This window comes from Leptodactylus fuscus, chromosome 1, assembly GCF_031893055.1.
Source record: "Leptodactylus fuscus isolate aLepFus1 chromosome 1, aLepFus1.hap2, whole genome shotgun sequence".
NCBI lineage: Eukaryota > Metazoa > Chordata > Amphibia > Anura > Leptodactylidae > Leptodactylus > Leptodactylus fuscus.
In genome coordinates, this window is record NC_134265.1 from 238,076,577 (window position 1) to 238,096,010 (window position 19,434).

At 40.2% G+C, this 19,434-nt stretch overlaps 1 protein-coding gene across 4 annotated transcripts in view; it reads right to left on the reverse strand.

Annotated features, from left to right (window-relative positions):
- MAPK10 (mitogen-activated protein kinase 10) overlaps window positions 1–19,434 on the reverse strand; it is a 211,418-nt gene that overhangs the window by 58,873 nt on the left and 133,111 nt on the right. For all 4 annotated transcript variants that reach the window (XM_075284712.1, XM_075284703.1, XM_075284720.1 and 1 more), the window contains exons 4-7: window positions 13,879–14,008; window positions 5,483–5,541; window positions 3,699–3,837; window positions 2,919–3,084 (exon numbers count right to left, since the gene is read on the reverse strand). In XM_075284712.1, the coding sequence (XP_075140813.1) occupies window positions 2,919–3,084; window positions 3,699–3,837; window positions 5,483–5,541; window positions 13,879–14,008 (494 nt within the window). The remainder of the gene's footprint in view (window positions 1–2,918; window positions 3,085–3,698; window positions 3,838–5,482; window positions 5,542–13,878; window positions 14,009–19,434) is intronic.

Consider the following 19,434-nt stretch of genomic DNA (forward strand, 5'->3'; position numbering starts at 1 on the left):
ATAGGACTTTTCATGTATCCAATAGTGACTATTCAAAATAATGACTATCCATAGTTATATAGTAGATGAGGTTGGATAAAGACATTAGTCCATCAAGTCCAACCTATAATCCTACAATCCATGTAACACAAGGATGGATTGAGCCTGCCAGAACAGTATTTGGTCTTACAGAGGAGATTTCTATTTTGGCTTGAAGAGAGGTATGTATCAGTAACGTAAGTACCGCCATAGCAGCTGTAGCGGCTGCCACAGGGCTTGCAATCTTAGTTGGCCCCGAGGGACCCTGCTGCTTTTTTTTTTTTTTTCTTAATAGCCCTTTACCTGCTGTTACCAGTTCCTGCAGCAGGTAATTGGCTATTAACAAAAAAAAAGTGGAAGAAATGGAACGGAGGTGGTCGTGAGCGGTAGCGGGGATCGGTAAGTAAGGCTGCAAGCCAGTGGCAAGAGTATTTGTTGAGTGAACCCCAACAAAAACTGCTATTATTTTACTCTGGATTCTCTTCAGACTTCAGTGTATAATAAATGGAGGCCCAGGGGACGTGAACGAACATAAAAACCAGTGTTACTCACTTCTCTTGGGCTCCATTGCTGATCTCCCTGCTATCTTCAGGCCTCTGTCATGTCACAGATGTCACATACCAGTGCAACCCAAATCTGTGATGTCATTGAAGAGGGCCAAAAACAGCAGGGAGTCATGGCGGAGCCCAGGAGAGGTAAGTACCACTGGGTTTTATGTTTTTCACCTCCACTGGGCCCCCGATCATTATACTCTGGGGTCTGAAAAGACCCCAGAGTATAGTAATAGTTTGTAGGTAGCGTATCCCAAAATTTTTGTAATATTTGCAACAAACAACGTGAGGCCATGAAGGGACATAATACTGTGTGGAGAGGCCACTATGGAACATTATACTGTGTGGATGGTCCACTATATCACATTATACTGTGTGGAGGCCACTTGGGGACATCATAGTGTGTGTATTTTGGGCATTATACTGTGTGCAGGCCAGGAAAGAAGGCTCTATACTGTGAGGGGTCAAAAGTTTGCTAGGGGGCCCAGTCTTTGCTAGTTACACTTCTGGTATGTATGTACATACAGACACCTTTAGAAAGGGAGATCAAAGATCTCAATAAATTCACTCCTACAAGCCATAATTTGCAGTCTTTCTACACCTAAAGAAGAAAGAACACTCCTTCGAGATCAGTAAAGTGAAAAAGAAATGAAGAACACCATTTACAGTTTGTCAAACTAGAGAAGCCAACAAAGGGTCTTTAGCCAAAACTGTCATCTACATTCAATGCTGCTGTAACATCTTTATGCTAGTGGTTGAACAACAATTCATCCTCCTATAAAGTAACTGGTGGACTAAAGCAGATCAATGGGCTTAATATGCACCCTACATATGTGCATATTGTGTATACATACATGACAAGTACATAACATAAGAGACGTAACATAAATCCTGAAGGAATGGCACAATGTTAGCCAACACACCGGAGATGACTACCAAGAGCCTTCTGGCAGGAGTCAGGTTTCATAAAACATTGTACTGAAACAATATGACTGGAGACTGACTTGATAGAAACTATTGGATACTCATGTGAGTCAGGTTTCATAAATGTTCCTTATGGTATTTATTAAATTAAACAGCAAATTATAATAGCAAAAATAGCAAAACAAAGCTTATTTGTGTAAACAAAAATGTCCGATATTAGCATATAGGTGAACAGATTGTAAATGCCACCTTGCAATTGTACAGATGGGGATAAGGTGAGTTCTTACAGAATGGAAATACTGAAGATGACAGTCAGAAAATAAGGCAATAAGCTTTAGTAAAATGATGGATGTGAAAAGATCTTAATAAAGACATGTCATTTTCTGAATTGAATTACAATGAATGTTATTAGACTAAAAAAGTGTGTTATGATGGACAGACCAGAGCAATTTTCTTTAAGATTACATTCTTATATAGCATCCTGTTCTGGGGCTCGAAATATCTATGGCATGATATTGAAAAAGGCGACTAAACAGATCTAAAATGATAAAAAATAACTGATATAAACTAATATTTAAGTATACAATCTTTATAATCTTATATTGGAAAGATGATACAGTTAAATCCAATGCTCAGAGAACCGGTCCTGAGCCTGGCTTATAGATACTCTGGACTAGTATTCTGTCGCATATTAGACTACAAGACTATCCATACTACCAGAATGATGCTAGCACATGTAAATATGGGTGGCTACAAACTAATTTCTACTACAGTGCACATGCTATATTAGTTGTTTCCCATTAATATTTTTAAACAAATCCATTTTTTTATCCAAGGAAATAAAACTTCTATATTATTTTTTTTTTTTTAGAGCTAATGTAAGCTAAATATATTGAACAAAAATATTTTTCCCCACCCAGGGTTCAATCCTATGTTATGCTATACATATGTCATTATTAACTAGGGAATGTATACTGGACTCCCCAATAGGCACTTACCATGGCTCCTCTCAAACTGTGAAAGCTTTATTCGGCAATTGCATTGGTACTGGGATGTGACCTCTGTACCCGATCAGTGGCCGATACCACAGGAGCTCAGAGGGGATAAACTCACAACTCTTTAATTTATGTCATTGATAGACCTGCTAAACCAGCTCTACAGTATGGAAACTCTCCACCTCCTGTACGGAGAGGCATCTGACATGAGGGAAATGGCGTATTTGGCTAAACTGTAGATTTTTTGAATGGATTTAAAAGATCGACACCTATTTTTCTATGAAGACTAAAGAAATTAGTCTTTCCTCCTAGTCTTGCCAATTTGATGCACATTCACATTATTTTAATTGACAAATATATACTTATATTCATTCTATTGTATTTGATAGCATGACATTTACGTAAATAAGATGTCGATGGCACAGCCTACCATTTTCCTTGTACCCCATTCCAAGGATGACTTCTGGCGCTCTGTAATAACGTGTTACTACATAGGGAGTCATCATGAAGCTAGTACCAGCAGTCCTTGCCAGGCCAAAGTCAAGGATCTTCAAGGTGCAGTCTGACTTCACAACAATATTACTTGGTTTTAAGTCCTGCATTGGAATGTATTAATACATTTAGAAAACTTGGTTGACAAAAACATGTTTTTCACATGTTCAACTTCTGTTACAAGCAGAATTATTTTGACATTGTCGCCCATGAAGCAGACAATATCTAAAGTTACTTGATCATTTTATTCAGTTTTTTTTTATTTTAAAATTCAAATAGGTTTTAAGAGTTTTTGAAAAATTAATGTAAACATACTCATAAAATAGAAACAAAACTCCAGACATTGCTACGCACATAGCTACGCACACAGCAGCCCTCAGAAAGCTATTTGCTACATTTCGTGGGGTTTGTTGTACTGAGTAAACAAACATGGACCTCTTTGGAGTTCACTGGAGATTTCTAGAACACAAAGGCTGTTTTGTTTGGGAAGTTTTTCAGGCTTTGCAACTCTTAACTTTCCCTCCAGTGCTATAGTGCAATCTCCAAAGGTCACCACAGTCAGAAACTTTTTTACTATTGGATTATACGTTAACTACGATACATAAAAGTGATAATTTTGGAGTACAAATGGAATCAATGTCAAGTATCTAAGAATGGTTAAAACACAGAATGCAAAACAAGCAATTGGGAAGTTTTACAATATAAGATAAGTACTAACCCTGTGTATGATTCCAGCCGAGTGAAGATGTTTAATGCCACACAGCATTTGGTACAGGAGGTAAGACATTCGCTCATGATCCAATTCCATCTGAATCACTTGGCATAAGTTGGCATCCATTAACTCCATTACCAGGTAACTAGAAGATAGGAATAGTAGTTTTAGTGAAATGTACCCAGACATGTGTGCAGGATTCCTAACTTATAGGGAGTCTATCAACCTCCTCAAGCATAAGTAACACCAACTGTATTCCAGAGCACATTACAATGGTAAACCACAATCCTTTGCCATGTATGTCACTTTTGCATATTTGGAGAAAAACAACATTGAAGTGGTAATTAAATGAGGCAGCTGTGCATTCAGGGCATGCCTTCAGCTCTCATAGTGCTCTTGCTGCTTGTGCCCTTCCCCTCTCCCTCCTGTCCCACCCTATGGAATGGGAGGTGATTTTGCTGAGCGGGATAGGTGATGTCATAGCAATGGGAAGCAATGGGGCACAGGGCATTGAAGACACAAGAGAGAAGGCATACAAGCAGCAAGAGGTGTGATTTGGTGCACCAACTGCTTCATTTGCATATCATTTCAAACTTATTTTTCTTGAATTCTACGATAGTGACAAAAGTACTATCACTATATTGTGCTCTGTAACACAGTGGTGGCTTGGAGGAGGCAGTAGATTTCCTTTAAAGATGACCTTTTGTGTCCTCCTGCACATACGGTTTTATATACTGCTAGAAAGCAGTACACACGCTGCCGTCTTTCCCGTTATGTGCTCCAGGGCTGGAGATATCGGTGCCGTTAGTTTCGGCACCGATGTCTGCCCACTGCAGAAGGCCGATCTTGACAGTCTTAGCTGGCGTTCCTGATAGTACTCATCCCTAGACTTGTACTGGGTGGGGAAAGGGGCGTTCCTCACAGCTCAGCATCATCACTGGGCGGAAAGGAATGGGGAGCAATGGGGAACAGGGCATTGAAGACACAAGACAGTACAGGGCTATGGATGAATAATGCAGAGGGGGTCATTCCTCACAGCCCAGGTAGACTATCACAGACTATGACAGTGTGCAGAGATAGGTGCTGAAACTAACAGCACTGATATCTCCAGCCCCGGGGCACATAACAGGAAAGCCAGTCAGTTTTGTAATGGTATATAAAAGCGCATGTGCCCGAGGACATGAAAGATCCTCTTTAAATTATAAAACTGTAGAAAAATTATTAGTATTTTTTATACATTTTTTTAGTATTAGGCATATTACTTACAGATATCTTTATTTGGATGGTTAATGTTTAGCTGGAAGTATAAAACTAAGTTTATGTCCCAAAATTATTGTATATCGTTTATCATTCTTTCTTATTAATTAATTATTAATTATTATTATTGTTATTTTTACAACGTCCCAGCTTTTTTCTGGTGGCTTGAAGGCAAGCCATATAAGGCCTTTACCTAATACTTTTGTAAGGATGTATATGATGCCCAAAAGTGTGATCTTCTATCCCTCTTGAATAGGATAATGACCTGAAAGCTCTCAAATGTTATTTTTTTAACCCTTTTTTGATGGTGCCTAGAGCTCCGACTACTACAGCCAAAATTCTTCAACTGGAATGGGATCTCCGGCTTAGTTCCAGAATAAATCAATGGTACGACTGCAGCCCTCACTAGTGCTCTTAAACTTCCTACAAGCATAACAACATCCTACAATCAATACTGTGTTGATTTTATCTAATAAATGAAAGTACTCTCTCCTCCTCCGAAGATTACATTAATTTAATCAGGCATTACTTACACATCTTGGAACTCCTCAAGAGATTTCTGTGGCGTAAAGACATTTAATAAACTGATAATCTGAAAGAGAAAGGGAAACAAAGACAGGCAAATGATAAGAAGCAAGATGCAATTATGTTTTAATTTACAAAATCATTATGCAAATGAAAGTTTGATAACAACCTGCAGCGGTCATACTGAAAATTGAGGCACTAGAGACGTCTTAAAGCTTCAACTCTGACTCCTTCCATCTTCTTGTGCAGTTAACACAAAGAACGTGGACTAAGGTTTTAACTACTAATTAAAGAAAGTTTTCAACATTTTTAGAGCGTTTTAGCCTCAGCCAGTGTCCTTCACTACAAAAAATAATGGCTAGAAAAGCACTATGTTCAGCTCCTATGAACTCTCATTCTTTCAGAGGTTGTATAGTCAGCAATTTACTAAAAAAAATGCCTTAAAAAAAAAGACTATGATCCATATGTTTCTACGTTGCTGTTACATAGTTTGTTAATGTTTTTATAATTATGATAAAAAGTCACAATGAGTAGAACCTGAATTTGTATATGATATGTAAGGGACATGGCGCATTTCAGTGCAAACTAACTCAATGCTAATATAAATATGGACATCTTTATAGTTAGATAACTACAGTCCTATGAAAAAGTTTGGGCACCCCTATTAATCTTAATCATTTTTAGTTCTAAATATTTTGGTGTTTGCAGCAGCCATTTCAGTCTGATATATCTAATAACTGATGGACACAGTAATATTTCAGGACTGAAATGAGGTTTATTGTACTAACAGAAAATGTGCAATATGCATTAAACCAAAATTTGACCAGTGCAAAAGTATGGGCACCTCAACAGAAAAGTGACATTAATATTTAGTAGATCCTCCTTTTGCAAAGATAACAGCCTCTAGTCGCTTCCTGTAGCTTTTAATCAGTTCCTGGATCCTGGATGAAGGTATTTTGGACCATTCCTCTTTACAAAACAATTCAAGTTCAGTTAAGTTTGATGGTCGCCAAGCATGGACAGCCCGCTTCTAATCATCCCACAGATGTTCAATGATATTCAGGTCTGGGGACTGGGATGGCCATTCCAGAACATTGTAATTGTTCCTCTGCATGAATGCCTGAGGATTTGGAGCGGTGTTTTGGATCATTGTCTTGCTGAAATATCTATCCCTGGCATAACTTCAACTTCATTACTGATTCTTGAACATTATTCTCAAGAATCTGCTGATACTGAGTGGAATCCACGTGAACCTCAACTTTAACAAGATTCTCGGTGCTGGCATTGGCCACACAGCCCCAAAGCATGATGGAACCTCCACCAAATTTTACAGTGGGTAGCAAGTGTTTTTCTTGGAATGCTGTTTTGTTTGGACACCATGCATAACACCTTTTTGTATGACCAAACAACTCAATCTTTGTTTCATCAGTCCACAGGACCTTCATCCAAAATGAAGCTGGCTTGTCCAAATGTGCTTTTGCATACCTCAGGCGACTCTGTTTGTGCCGTGCTTGCAGAAACGGCTTCATTCTCATCACTCTCCCATACAGCTTCTCCTTGTGCAAAGTGCGCTGTATTGTTTTTTGTTTTTTTTTTTGTTTAATGTAGATTGTGAGCCCCACATAGAGCTCACAATGTACATTTTTTCCCTATCAGTATGTCTTTTTTTTTGGAGTATGGGATGGAAATCCATGCAGTCACGGGAGAACATACAAACTCCTTGTAGATGGTTTTTTTGCCCTTGGCGGGATTTGAACCGAGGACTCCAGCGCTGCAAGGCTGCAGTGCTAACCACTGAGCCACCGTGTGGCCCCAAGTGCGCTGTATTGTTGACCGATGCACAGTGACACCATCTGCAGCAAGATGATGCTGCAGCTCTTTGGAGGTGGTCTGTGGATTGTCCTTGACTGTTCTCACCATTCTTCTTCTCTGCCTTTCTGATATTTTTCTTGGCCTGCTACTTCTGGGCTTAACAAGAACTGTCCCTGTGGTCTTCCATTTCCTTACTATGTTCTTCACAGTGGAAACTGGCAGGTTAAATCTCTGAGACAACTTTTTGTATCCTTCCCCTGAACAACTATGTTGAACAATCTTTGTTTTCAGATCATTTGAGAACGGGCTGTCCATGCTCGGCGACCATCAAACTTAACTGAACTTGAATTGTTTTGTAAAGAGGAATGGTCCAAAATACCTTCATCCAGGATCCAGGAACTGATTAAAAGCTACAGGAAGTGACTAGAGGCTGTTATCTTTGCAAAAGGAGGATCTACTAAATATTAATGTCACTTTTCTGTTGAGGTGCCCATACTTTTGCACTTGTCAAATTTTGGTTTAATGCATATTGCACATTTTCTGTTAGTACAATAAACCTCATTTCAATCCTGAAATATTACTGTGTCCATCAGTTATTAGATATATCAAACTGAAATGGCTGCTGCAAACACCAAAATATTTAGAACTAAAAATGATTAAGATTAATAGGGGTGCCCAAACTTTTTCATAGGACTGTATATATTCCAGCTGCCTAGAATAAACATGTGTACTTGTTCACCAAATCTATTTATTTACTGAGCATCACAAAAAGCCAGGAGTACTCGATTCTCTCTAAAATTTTCCTACCAGCAATGCCTGGCTATGCTTTTAGTGTTCAGTGGATCAATTGTTTCTTGGCAGGAGTCTTTACAGCCTTCCTTACCTTTACAATTAAATAAATCCATATCGCCACGACACTAGCACAAGATGTTCCCTAGTTTTCAGTGTACTAGAGCATTCACTGAATTAAACAATTGTACAGCATAAAAGCAATAGAAAACAAATAAACACACTGCTGATACCGTTATCAGTATTAGACCCGTGAAACTATGGAAGTGCATTACAAATTATTATACACAAAAATATTAATGCTAGGTTCACACTAGTGGGTCATGTGTCTTAACCATTTTTTGTTGTGTATTACAGGGAGGGAGGGAGGGATGGCTACCTCCAAGGTTTGACTAGCACTCCCATCCAATTGCACAGGTTTATCCAAACTGTAGGGGAGAGATGCGGGGTGCAGTGTGTACTGTGGGGGAGAGATGTGAGGTACAGTGTGTACTGTGTGTGGGGGAGTTGTGGGGTGCATGGGTGTACTCTGTGTGAGGGGGAGAGATGTGGGGTGCATGGTGTACTATGGGGGGATGTGGGATGCAAGGTTGACTGTGGGTGGGAGAAGAGATGTGGGGTGCTTGGGTGTACTTTGGGAGGAGAGGTGTTGGGTGCATGGGTGTACTGTGGGGGGAGAGATGTGGGGTACAGTGTGTACTTGGGGGGGATATATAGGTGCAGGGTGTACTGTGGGGTTCTTGGGTGTACTGTGAGGGGAGAGATGTGGGGTGCATGGGTGTACCAAACGAGAAATGGATAGGAATGGGCAGAGCCAATTTAGAAGTGGGCAGAGCTAAATTCCTGCTGCCTTCCCACATTTTGTCCCTCTTTCTGTCCTTTAAAAGTTGGGAGGTATGGAATTGGGCTTATACATGATCATGTTAAAGGCAAAGCAAGATAGATAGATAGTCAGAAAAACAGACAGATAGTGGATGATTGACAGATAATTGCTAGACAGATAGACAGACATGTTGATCAGTGGTGTTTTATAAATACCTATAAATTTATGGTAATGCAATGACATCATACACACGGCTTTCACTTTGGACGATATACGAACTATGGAGCTGAAAGCCTGCCTTGTCTGTACACATTCCTACGGGAATGCTACATGTCATGAAGTAGACAGACTAGGAGAAGCACTTGTTGTACTTTACATGACTTGGTCTCTATAGCAACCAGCAATGAACCTGATAAATCCTTTCAGGAAGGAACGTATGAGAAATCCTTGCCTCTATTCATCTGGGAGTTTTGGGGAATTGGAATTCATTGAGGTGACGGTGTGGAAAATAGTCAACACAAAATCAGAAAGGGATCTGAACAATGGCTGTCAACCACAGCTAATACACAGTGCAGAGATTGTGAATCACTATTGTATTACAGCCATCTCTACTGTAGCTATACAGCACTAAAATGCTTGACGCGTTTACTCAATATTGCATTCGAAAATATTAAAATTACGCGTTTTCTCAATATTAAACATAAGGCACAGCACACATTCAGAATTCTGGTATTACCGAGGATGTAAATATTTATTCACAATATAGATACAGCTTTTATTATTTATAATGTTCTAACACTGAGCCTAAAATGTTTTGTAAAAGGGTTAAAAAAATAAATACATTTCACTATAAAAAAGATCATTTTTTTCACTGATCCCCCACCATTGTTAATCTGATTTTTACAGGGGTGGACAACACCAAGGAAAAAAATGTGTGGTTGCCCAAGGTCCCCATTATTAAAATCCAGTCTCTTCAGACGCCAGATTATAATAAGCAGAGGCCCAAGGGAGGCAAGTAAATATAACAAACAGTGTTACTCATCTCCCAAGCACTCCAGTGTGGGTCCCTGTACTCTTCTGCCTCTTCCAGCCTCTGAATGACATCAGGGATGGGTAATGGGTCACGCTGGTGTACAGATTCAATCATCATTAAGCCAACAGGACCCACGTGACCACTGAGGCCCAAACACAGACCTCAGCAGTTCCTGACCATTCAGGAAGCTGGAAGAGGCCTCGAAGGTGACTGGGACACAGAGTGCAGGATAAATAAGTAACTCTGTGTTGTTTTCTCACCTCCCCTGGGACTTCGGTTATTATACTCCGGGGCCTGAAGAGCCCCCGGAGTATAACAGTGTTCAGCCAAAGCTAAAATTTTAGGGAAATTCGTAATGAGAAATGATTCTGTCATCCCTATGTACAGTATGTACCACTATGGTACATTATATTGTGTGGAGGAACTACCAAAGGACATTATACTGTGTGGAAGGGGCCACTATGGGCATTATATTGTGTACAGGGGCCCCTATAAGACATTATACAGCATGGAGGGCCACTATGGGACATTACACTGTGCACATGACCACTATAGGACATTATATTTCATGGAGGGTCACTATGGGACATTAAACTGTGTGCATGGCCATTATATTTCATGGAGAGCCACTATGAATTATTATGCTGTGTGAAGGGCCACTATGGGACATTATAACGAGTGGAGGAAGCACTGAGACAAGTGGGACATCCAGTGTTGAATAGCAGTGATAGGGAATCAATGAGATTAGTAATACTTATTAAAACCCGTGCTGCCCTTTTTACAAAACATTTTATCCCACCAGACACCCACTTTAACAGTAAACATGGATAAAAAATGACTTGGATATTGATATGTAGATTATCATTTTCTAGAAAGGATGTCAGACTGCCAATACATTGACTATGTAGTAATCCTTATTCACCTGAACAAAACTGACAACATTTATCAACATTGATACAAAAAAAAATCTTAAAAGGGCTGTCCCTATCCACAAGTCTCTAATTGTGGGACCACCCAGCAAACAGGAGAACGGTGGCCCAAGAGCCAGTAAGCCTCCCTTTGAATGATGCGCCAGTGTACTTCCATGGCCGAAGCTCCATTCCCTTCCATGGGACTTTCAGGACTGCAGCCTGACTCTTATTATATATCCCCTTTATCTACTATGTCATTGTGTAGTAGTTTCAAATGATACCAGAGGTATTTGTCTATGTGGTAGAAAACCAGAGATATGGCCATCTGAAGTGACACCCCCTTTAGCATTTGCTGTATCTGTATCTACTGGCAATGCAGGGTGAATACAGGACAAAGCTCACTATGAGATTCTGATGGCGTGTCCCCTAAGCTACCATGGAAACCTTGTATAGATTTCAATACCCTACATGACCCAAACTGGGGCAATATGTTTTATGTGTGAACTCAAATTTGCATGTTGATTCCAATTCATGGGCATCAGCTAGAAAACAAAACAGACAATGTTCTCTCAGTACCACAGCGCAATAAATATCGAAGATATTAAAGCACTGTTCACATGATTTTTCCATTTTTGCAGGGACCATCACAGATATGACTGACCTGTTAATATCTATCATATCAGTTATAACAAATTTGATGGATCCTTTTTTTTCTCTCTTGACTTAATAATAATGAATCGGGAACTGCATAATTTTTTTTTTTTGCTGGATACAATAATGCTGAAAACCTCACTGCTATGACCAGCAAAGACTAAGTGAATGCTGACAAAAAGAACTAATGCTGTTGTGAACAGAGTCTTAAAGGGGTATTTCCATGTGCATAATTATTTTAAAATTTTTAGATAAAGTTAAACATTTTTTGCAAATATAAGTAATTAAACATTTTGCAAGTTTTAAAGATTTTCTCTAAATATCTTGTGGTCACAGTCTGTTCTGATCGGATGGCAGTGGACACAACCATGAATGCAGGAACTTTCTAAGGTCAGAAAATCAGCCATGATTTCTTTATTGAGGCCGGGATATCTTCTGATACATGTGGTGTCCCTGCCTGATAACCCAGCTACAATAAGAAAATCATAGCTGGGTTCCTGACAAGTCTCAGACCATAGAAAGTTTCTGAATTTGTGGTCATTTCCATTGACAACCGATCAAGACAACACACTGTCACCACTAAGAAAGTTAGAGAAAATATTTAAAACTCTGCAGAATTTTTAACTACTTATATTTGTAAAAATGTTTAACTTTTAATTATCTACAAATACACTCACCGGCCACTTTATTAGGTACACCTGTCCAACTGCTCGTTAACACTTAATTTCTAATCAGCCAATCACATGGCGGCAACTCAGTGCATTTCGGCATGTAGACATGGTCAAGACAATCTCCTGCAGTTCAAACCGAGCATCAGTATGGGGAAGAAAGGTGATTTGAGTGCCTTTGAACGTGGCATGGTTGTTGGTGCCAGAAGGGCTGGTCTGAGTATTTCAGAAACTGCTGATCTACTGGGATTTTCACGCACAACCATCTCTAGGGTTTACAGAGAATGGTCCGAAAAAGAAAAAACATCCAGTGAGCGGCAGTTCTGTGGGCGGAAATGCCTTGTTGATGCCAGAGGTCAGAGGAGAATGGCCAGACTGGTTCGAGCTGATAGAAAGGCAACAGTGACTCAAATAGCCACCCGTTACAACCAAGGTAGCCAGAAGAGCATCTCTGAACGCACAGTACGTTGAACTTTGAGGCAGATGGGCTACAGCAGCAGAAGACCACACCGGGTGCCACTCCTTTCAGCTAAAAACAGGAAACTGAGGCTACAATTTGCACAAGCTCATCGAAATTGGACAATTGAAGATTGGAAAAACGTTGCCTGGTCTGATGAGTCTCGATTTCTGCTGCGACATTCGGATGGTAGGGTCAGAATTTGGCGTCAACAACATGAAAGCATGGATCCATCCTGCCTTGTATCAACGGTTCAGGCTGGTGGTGGTGGTGTCATGGTGTGGGGAATATTTTCTTGGCACTCTTTGGGCCCCTTGGTACCAATTGAGCATCGTTGCAACGCCAAAGCCTACCTGAGTATTGTTGCTGACCATGTCCATCCCTTTATGACCACAATGTACCCAACATCTGATGGCTACTTTCAGCAGGATAATGCGCCATGTCATAAAGCTGGAATCATCTCAGACTGGTTTCTTGAACATGACAATGAGTTCACTGTACTCCAATGGCCTCCACAGTCACCAGATCTCAATCCAATAGAGCATCTTTGGGATGTGGTGGAACGGGAGATTCGCATCAGGGATGTGCAGCCGACAAATCTGCGGCAACTGTGTGATGCCATCATGTCAATATGGACCAAAATCTCTGAGGAATGCTTCCAGCACCTTGTTGAATCTATGCCACGAAGAATTGAGGCAGTTCTGAAGGCAAAAGGGGGTCCAACCCGTTACTAGCATGGTGTACCTAATAAAGTGGCCGGTGAGTGTATAGATATGATTATGTACATGGGAATTTCCCTTTAAGTATGATCCAACAAACATGTTGCAGTTTAAGTATTACTGTTGTGAGACAAGGAGTCACAATGGAGCCCACAGATCCTTTAAAGGTTTTTGCAGCCCGATGTGCATGTCTTATGTGCAGGTCATTAGTATCTGTTCTGTTGGGGTGTAACAGCTCCAGTTGCCAGAAGCTACTGAAGCGGTTGGGGAACGGGAGCAGTTCGCTCCTATTCCAATAATTGTAGTGAAGCTTCAGTACAAGGTCCAGGTACCAGTACAGGTAAAGACAGAAGGTAAGGGCAATCTCATTTTTAGCATTCTCTCCTATTAGGTCATGTTAGGTTGAAAACATTTAAAGAAAAATACACAAGTATTTAACTGTCATAAACCTCATAATACACAGAAATAACAACAGTACCACAAATTACAAGGTAAAAAAACAAAAAAGGAGAGAAATATAGCAAGTGGCATACAAACTTACATTTTTATGATTTACACACTTCATGAGTACCAGCTCCCTGTATGCCCGCTTGGCATGTGTTTGATTTTGAAATGGCCGACTGAGTTTCTTAATGGCCACATTTCTATCAAGGACAGCATCATAAGCAGCACTGAAAAACAGGAAAGAGAACCATCATGAGGACTGTCATTTCTGAGAGAAAAGTACAACTCCAAATTTACCATTTATTATTTCAAAGAAAGTTTATTTTATTTTAATATTTATTATTTCAAAGCTTTTTTTTTTGTCTATACTCCTTGTGAAGTAATCAAAGTAATTGATCTAATGTCACGTCATGTCCAATATCTCCATTCAGTTAATTTTAATAAGTAAATTAACTATATACTTCATAGACGTATTGCCGGACACAATGTTGTATATTCTATAGCAGCAGGGTATGGTGTTACACATATCTCTGTTCCATTCAATTAAGGCTAGGGATGCACAGAGATTTTGCCCACGACTCTTGACGCTTGATGGAAGAGCAACGGGTTGCCCTGTGATTTCTTCACTAATTTTAGTGAATGGAGTCATATTACAACCCGTAGCTCGACACAACTTTCTTGCAATTTAAAATTGCAGTCTCAGCACTCTAAGGTGAGTGAAGTAGCTTCAAGGCAACCCGGTAACCCTTGGCTAAAATTGCTGCATAGCCCTAGACTTAATGGGACCGAGTTGCAGTAAGTTGCATTACCACGCACAGCCACTAAAGAATGTAAGGCACTGTGCTTGGTAAACAGCAAAAATGCAGCAACACTGCACGATTACTGATGTTAATGTCCCATCAGATAAACTATCAACACTGCAGTCCAGTAAAAATGTAGGCTAGGGTCCCATGTACGAAAGAGTAGTTAAAAATGCTTTGGGAAATATTAAGCGAAATGTGTTGTTGTTTTTTCTGTAGTATTTTCCTGTGCGTTGCTTCATTCCTATTAAATCTATAGGTAAAAAACATTTCTGCATTTTTTTTTCCCCTGCAGTGTGTGGATGGGATTAAATGAAATCTCACGCACTAGGCTGTACTGTAAAACGGCATTTTTTTCTTTCACTTTGTTTCCCCAACATTGGCATTAACTTTAAGAAGAACCTTTCACCACCTCCACCAATTCAAGTTATTTGTTAAATGATGCTGCACCACTGATTCCAGCGTACTAGGAATCTTCTGTCTAGCCTCCATCATACCCAGCAGTAAGTGCAGTTACTTTTGGTGCCTTATGTGCTATTTAGACTCTGTAATGTCAGATGGGTGGTGTTAGACAGGGGGAGGGGCGTTTGATTCAGCGTTATAAATCAGAAGCAGTCAATGTCAGAGCTCAGAATCACACCCTTGCCTGCTCCTGCCTGACACCGCTCTCCTAACAGTACAGACCCTAAACAGCAAATCAAACACAAAAACTAATAGCGCTGATTGCTCAGGAACGATGTGGGCAAGAGAAAAATGTAAAACTTTGTTGGAATCAGTGGAGCACCCCATGATAAATGATGCAGAGAGCTAGACTTGGAGGTGGTGAAAGGTATACAAGCAAACAAGCGGAAAGTCCTTGAAAATATATACAGCATTTTATTTACTGTGTCATCTCTACTCAGTTTATACATATGATTGGAAGGGCAATTTATGACATTAAAAGACAACTATTAAATGAAAATTTAAAGAAAGTAAAAGTTCCTCTTCAAAAGTTTCCGACTATGAATTTTGTGACTTAAAGCCATTTTTTAACAAAAACACACTCAGATTCCATTGCACAACATCTCTATTGTCTGCCCGTATGTCGTATACTGTGAGTAAATGTAAAGGTAACATAGCCTGTTATAGTATATGCAGTAAAAGACCTAGAGGCAATTACTTGTAAGCAATAATGGGAGGGTGACTGGGTTAGGGCTCGTTCACATCAGCGTTCATCTGTCCTTATTGCAGGTTTCCGTTTCCTGCATAAAACGATGCAGGAGACGGAAACCTGCAGGAGACTTTCTCACCCATTCATTTGAATGGGTGAGAGAGATGTCCGGCCGTGAGCGGCGGTGAGCGTTTTGCGCTCTCCGCTGCGAAACCAGGTTTTATAATCCGGACACAGAGTCGGACATGCAGTACTCTGTGTCCGGATTAAAAAATCCGGTTTCGCGGCAGAGAGTCTAAAACGCTCACCGCCGCTCACGGCCGGACCCGGTCTATGGTTTCCGTCTTCTGCCATGCAGAAGACGGAAACCATAGAACGGAGACATGAATGCAGGTGTGAACCTAGCGTTACTGCCTCAGAGGTTAGCAGGCAAGCACTCAGGCTAGGAAGTCTAATACATTCTATCCACTGTGAGAAGGTGACAGGCAGAGTGCTGGAGTCCAGATATATCAGCCCCAGGTTTCTGACATGTGCGTGGTCCAGGGCAGATCTAGAGTAGGCCTCAGCCCAGATGTAGACCCTGGGCTCATTACTGGGCTGCAGCTCCTACATTTGCAGTGCAGTTCCAGGAGGTGAAAGAAGGTGTATGGTTCTGTCCTGTAACCCTGAGTACAGTGAGACTATATTGCTCCTGTTTTGTTCATATGGGTGTTAGTAAGCTACACGTATAGTTAGGTTATCCATTCTTTTTAGCTAAGGCTCAGACGATCAGATATGAATTTTGTTTTTGCCTGAAGTTAAGGCTGTATTTTGTTTTGTTCATTTTTTGCCTGAAGTCAAGGTTTATTTATTTTCCTGTTTTTTCTACATAAACCAGTTTGCTGCACATTTTGTGTCCCTGTCTTGACTGTTTGGGTCTGCACCACTGCTTCTACCGAGCTAACTTCCCCACACCACATTACAAATTAGTTCAGCTGCTTCCTATGAAAGTGTCCAATACATGTGTATGGGTACATGAAAGAGGGACCTACGCTACCACTTAATAAAAAACCCCCCAAAAGGAATGGTAAGACCTCTTCTAGATAAGACTTCTTGGTAAGTCTTCTGCTTCTGCAGCTTCCCATAGTAACAATCCAAAGCCCTTCATGTGTCCTATTCATTCCTCAATGCCAATACCACCAATTTTGTTTTTCACGGATAACTGCAAGGCCATCAGTTGTGTGAAAATTAACTTCTGTGTTTTACCACAAATATATTGACATTTTATTATTACTCAAAAGTCAATTACATTACATACACTGTAACTGCAACTAATGGAGTTCATGGTATTGTACTCATAGGGTAAATGTTTGTCGAAATACAGAAACTGCACTATAGAAAAGGAAAATGTGATTATGCAATGCTAACAAGGGCTGCACTGCAGCAGTGCCGAGTTCTGCTCTGTTAGCACTGCCCAATGCTGTAGGAAATGGAATTCAGATGAATTCCCCTAAAGGTTTGTACAAATAATACCATCCTCAGTCATTAGTATATACCTTGGTAAACTGAGGGAAATGAAATCAGATAGTTGTAAGCGGTCCCAAGGATACACAGTTACTATATCCAATATCCATCCTATGAATGTTATATGACTTTCAGTTCATGTTTTCTTTTTTCTTTTTTATACTGTCATTATTGAATTTTCCAGGCATGGAACAAATGTTGCTCAGGAAAAGCATTAATCAAAATTATACATCCAGAAACTGTATCGACCTCCATAAACACATCAAAAAGGTAATCTAACTATAATGTTAGGGAAAGATACTGACCTACGCACATGAGGGTACAGGTCCCAAAATAGAGAAAAGTAGCTAAGCAGGCAGCAGATATCTAAGCTACATAAACACGGCTTCATACGACAGTGAAAAATGGGCGTCTGATGGCTGTCTTTGCAACGCTCCATTTTGAGAACACAAAGACTTCAAATAAATAAGAGTCAAAGAATACATTTATCAAACATTTTATGCCAGTTTTTATTGTAAACCATAAGCTTAAAATCGTCGATTCAGGAAGGAATGAACTGGGAGGCATTGGGGTTGGAAGGTGTTGATAGATCAACACGTTCTTCACCATCTTCCTGAAGAAATGGATATAGCGAGGAATAGATCACCATGATGAGAGGAGATAATGAAATGACAAACATTTGTAATGTGCTTTTTTCACACAAGGAACTGAAAGCACAGGGAGCATTGGGGTGTTAGGGTGCATTCACACTGAGTAAACGCTAGCTTATTTTGTAGAGTAAAATTACACTTGTAAATTTTGCTATCCCATTGACTTCAATGATATTTTTTTACAACTGTAAAAATACGCCTGTAAAAAATACGCCTGTAAAAAATACGCCTGTAAAAAATACGCTTGTAAAATGTCATTGAAGTCAATGGGATAGCAAAATTTACAAGTGTAATTTTACTCTACAAAATAAGCTAGCGTTTACTCAGTGTGAATGCACCCTTAAAGGGGTTGTCCAGGATAAACTGATAATTATCCCCTAAACTAAACTCCCTCCCCTCACCTAACTTCTAATTTACTTCAATTAAAAAAATGTATAATTGCCTATATCCCTGGAGTGGTCATGTGACCGCTCCATCGACCCTTTCTGATAATTCAGAGACATTACATTTCAAAACTTCCAAAACAGAATGTCACCATCACTCTTACCCCTCCCCTATACCCATCAATACTTACCAAGCTTTCCTGTGTCCAGGGAACGGCTCCTCCCCGGCGGGATTGGTAGGCTAAAGATAGACAGGGTAGGGTGGGAGGGGCAAGTAATGGCAGGATCGCTAGTCAGTTAGGGTGGGAGGGGTTAGGATAGTGGCATGTTGGGTTTTGTAATGGAATGAGAGAGGAGGAGGGGGGCTGAGTGAAAGGGAGTTACAATATAATACAATACAAAGAAGCTTTATTGGCACATTCGAATAGGTATTTGGCATTGCCAAAGCAAGTAGAATGTGTTTGGTTGGGGTGGGGACTGGCATGTAGTGGGTGGATGGGAGGGTGGTTTGGGGTACAATAGTCCTTGGGGTCTCATCATTCTCCTCGTTTGGTGGCAGGTGGACATGTGTTGGGAATGGGCGGGTGTATGATCTGAGGTATAATAGTCCTTGGGGTCTCATCTAGTTAGTGCAGCAGCTACACAGGAAGCTGCACAGCAGGAAGCTAACAGCATGTAAACAAAGGGAGAGAATCCCAGCAGCAACCAGAGACACCTAGAAATCACTCCAATAACTGCTACAGGTACAGTCCTATGAAAAAGTTTGGGCACCCCTATTAATCTTAATCATTTTTTGTTCTAAATATTTTGGTGTTTGCAACAGCCATTTCAGTTTGATATATCTAATAACTGATGGACACAGTAATATTTCAGGATTGAAATGAGGTTTATTGTACTAACAGAAAATGTGCAATATGCATTAAACCAAAATTTGACCGGTGCAAAAGTATGGGCACCCTTATCATTTTATTGATTTGAATTCCCCTAACTACTTTTTACTGACTTACTGAAGCACAAAATTGGTTATGTAACCTCAGTGAGCTTTGAACTTCATAGCCAGATGTATCCAATCATAAGAAAAGGTATTTAAGGTGGCCAATTGCAAGTTGATCTCCTATTTGAATCTCCTCTGAAGAGTGGCATCATGGGCTACTCAAAACAACTCTC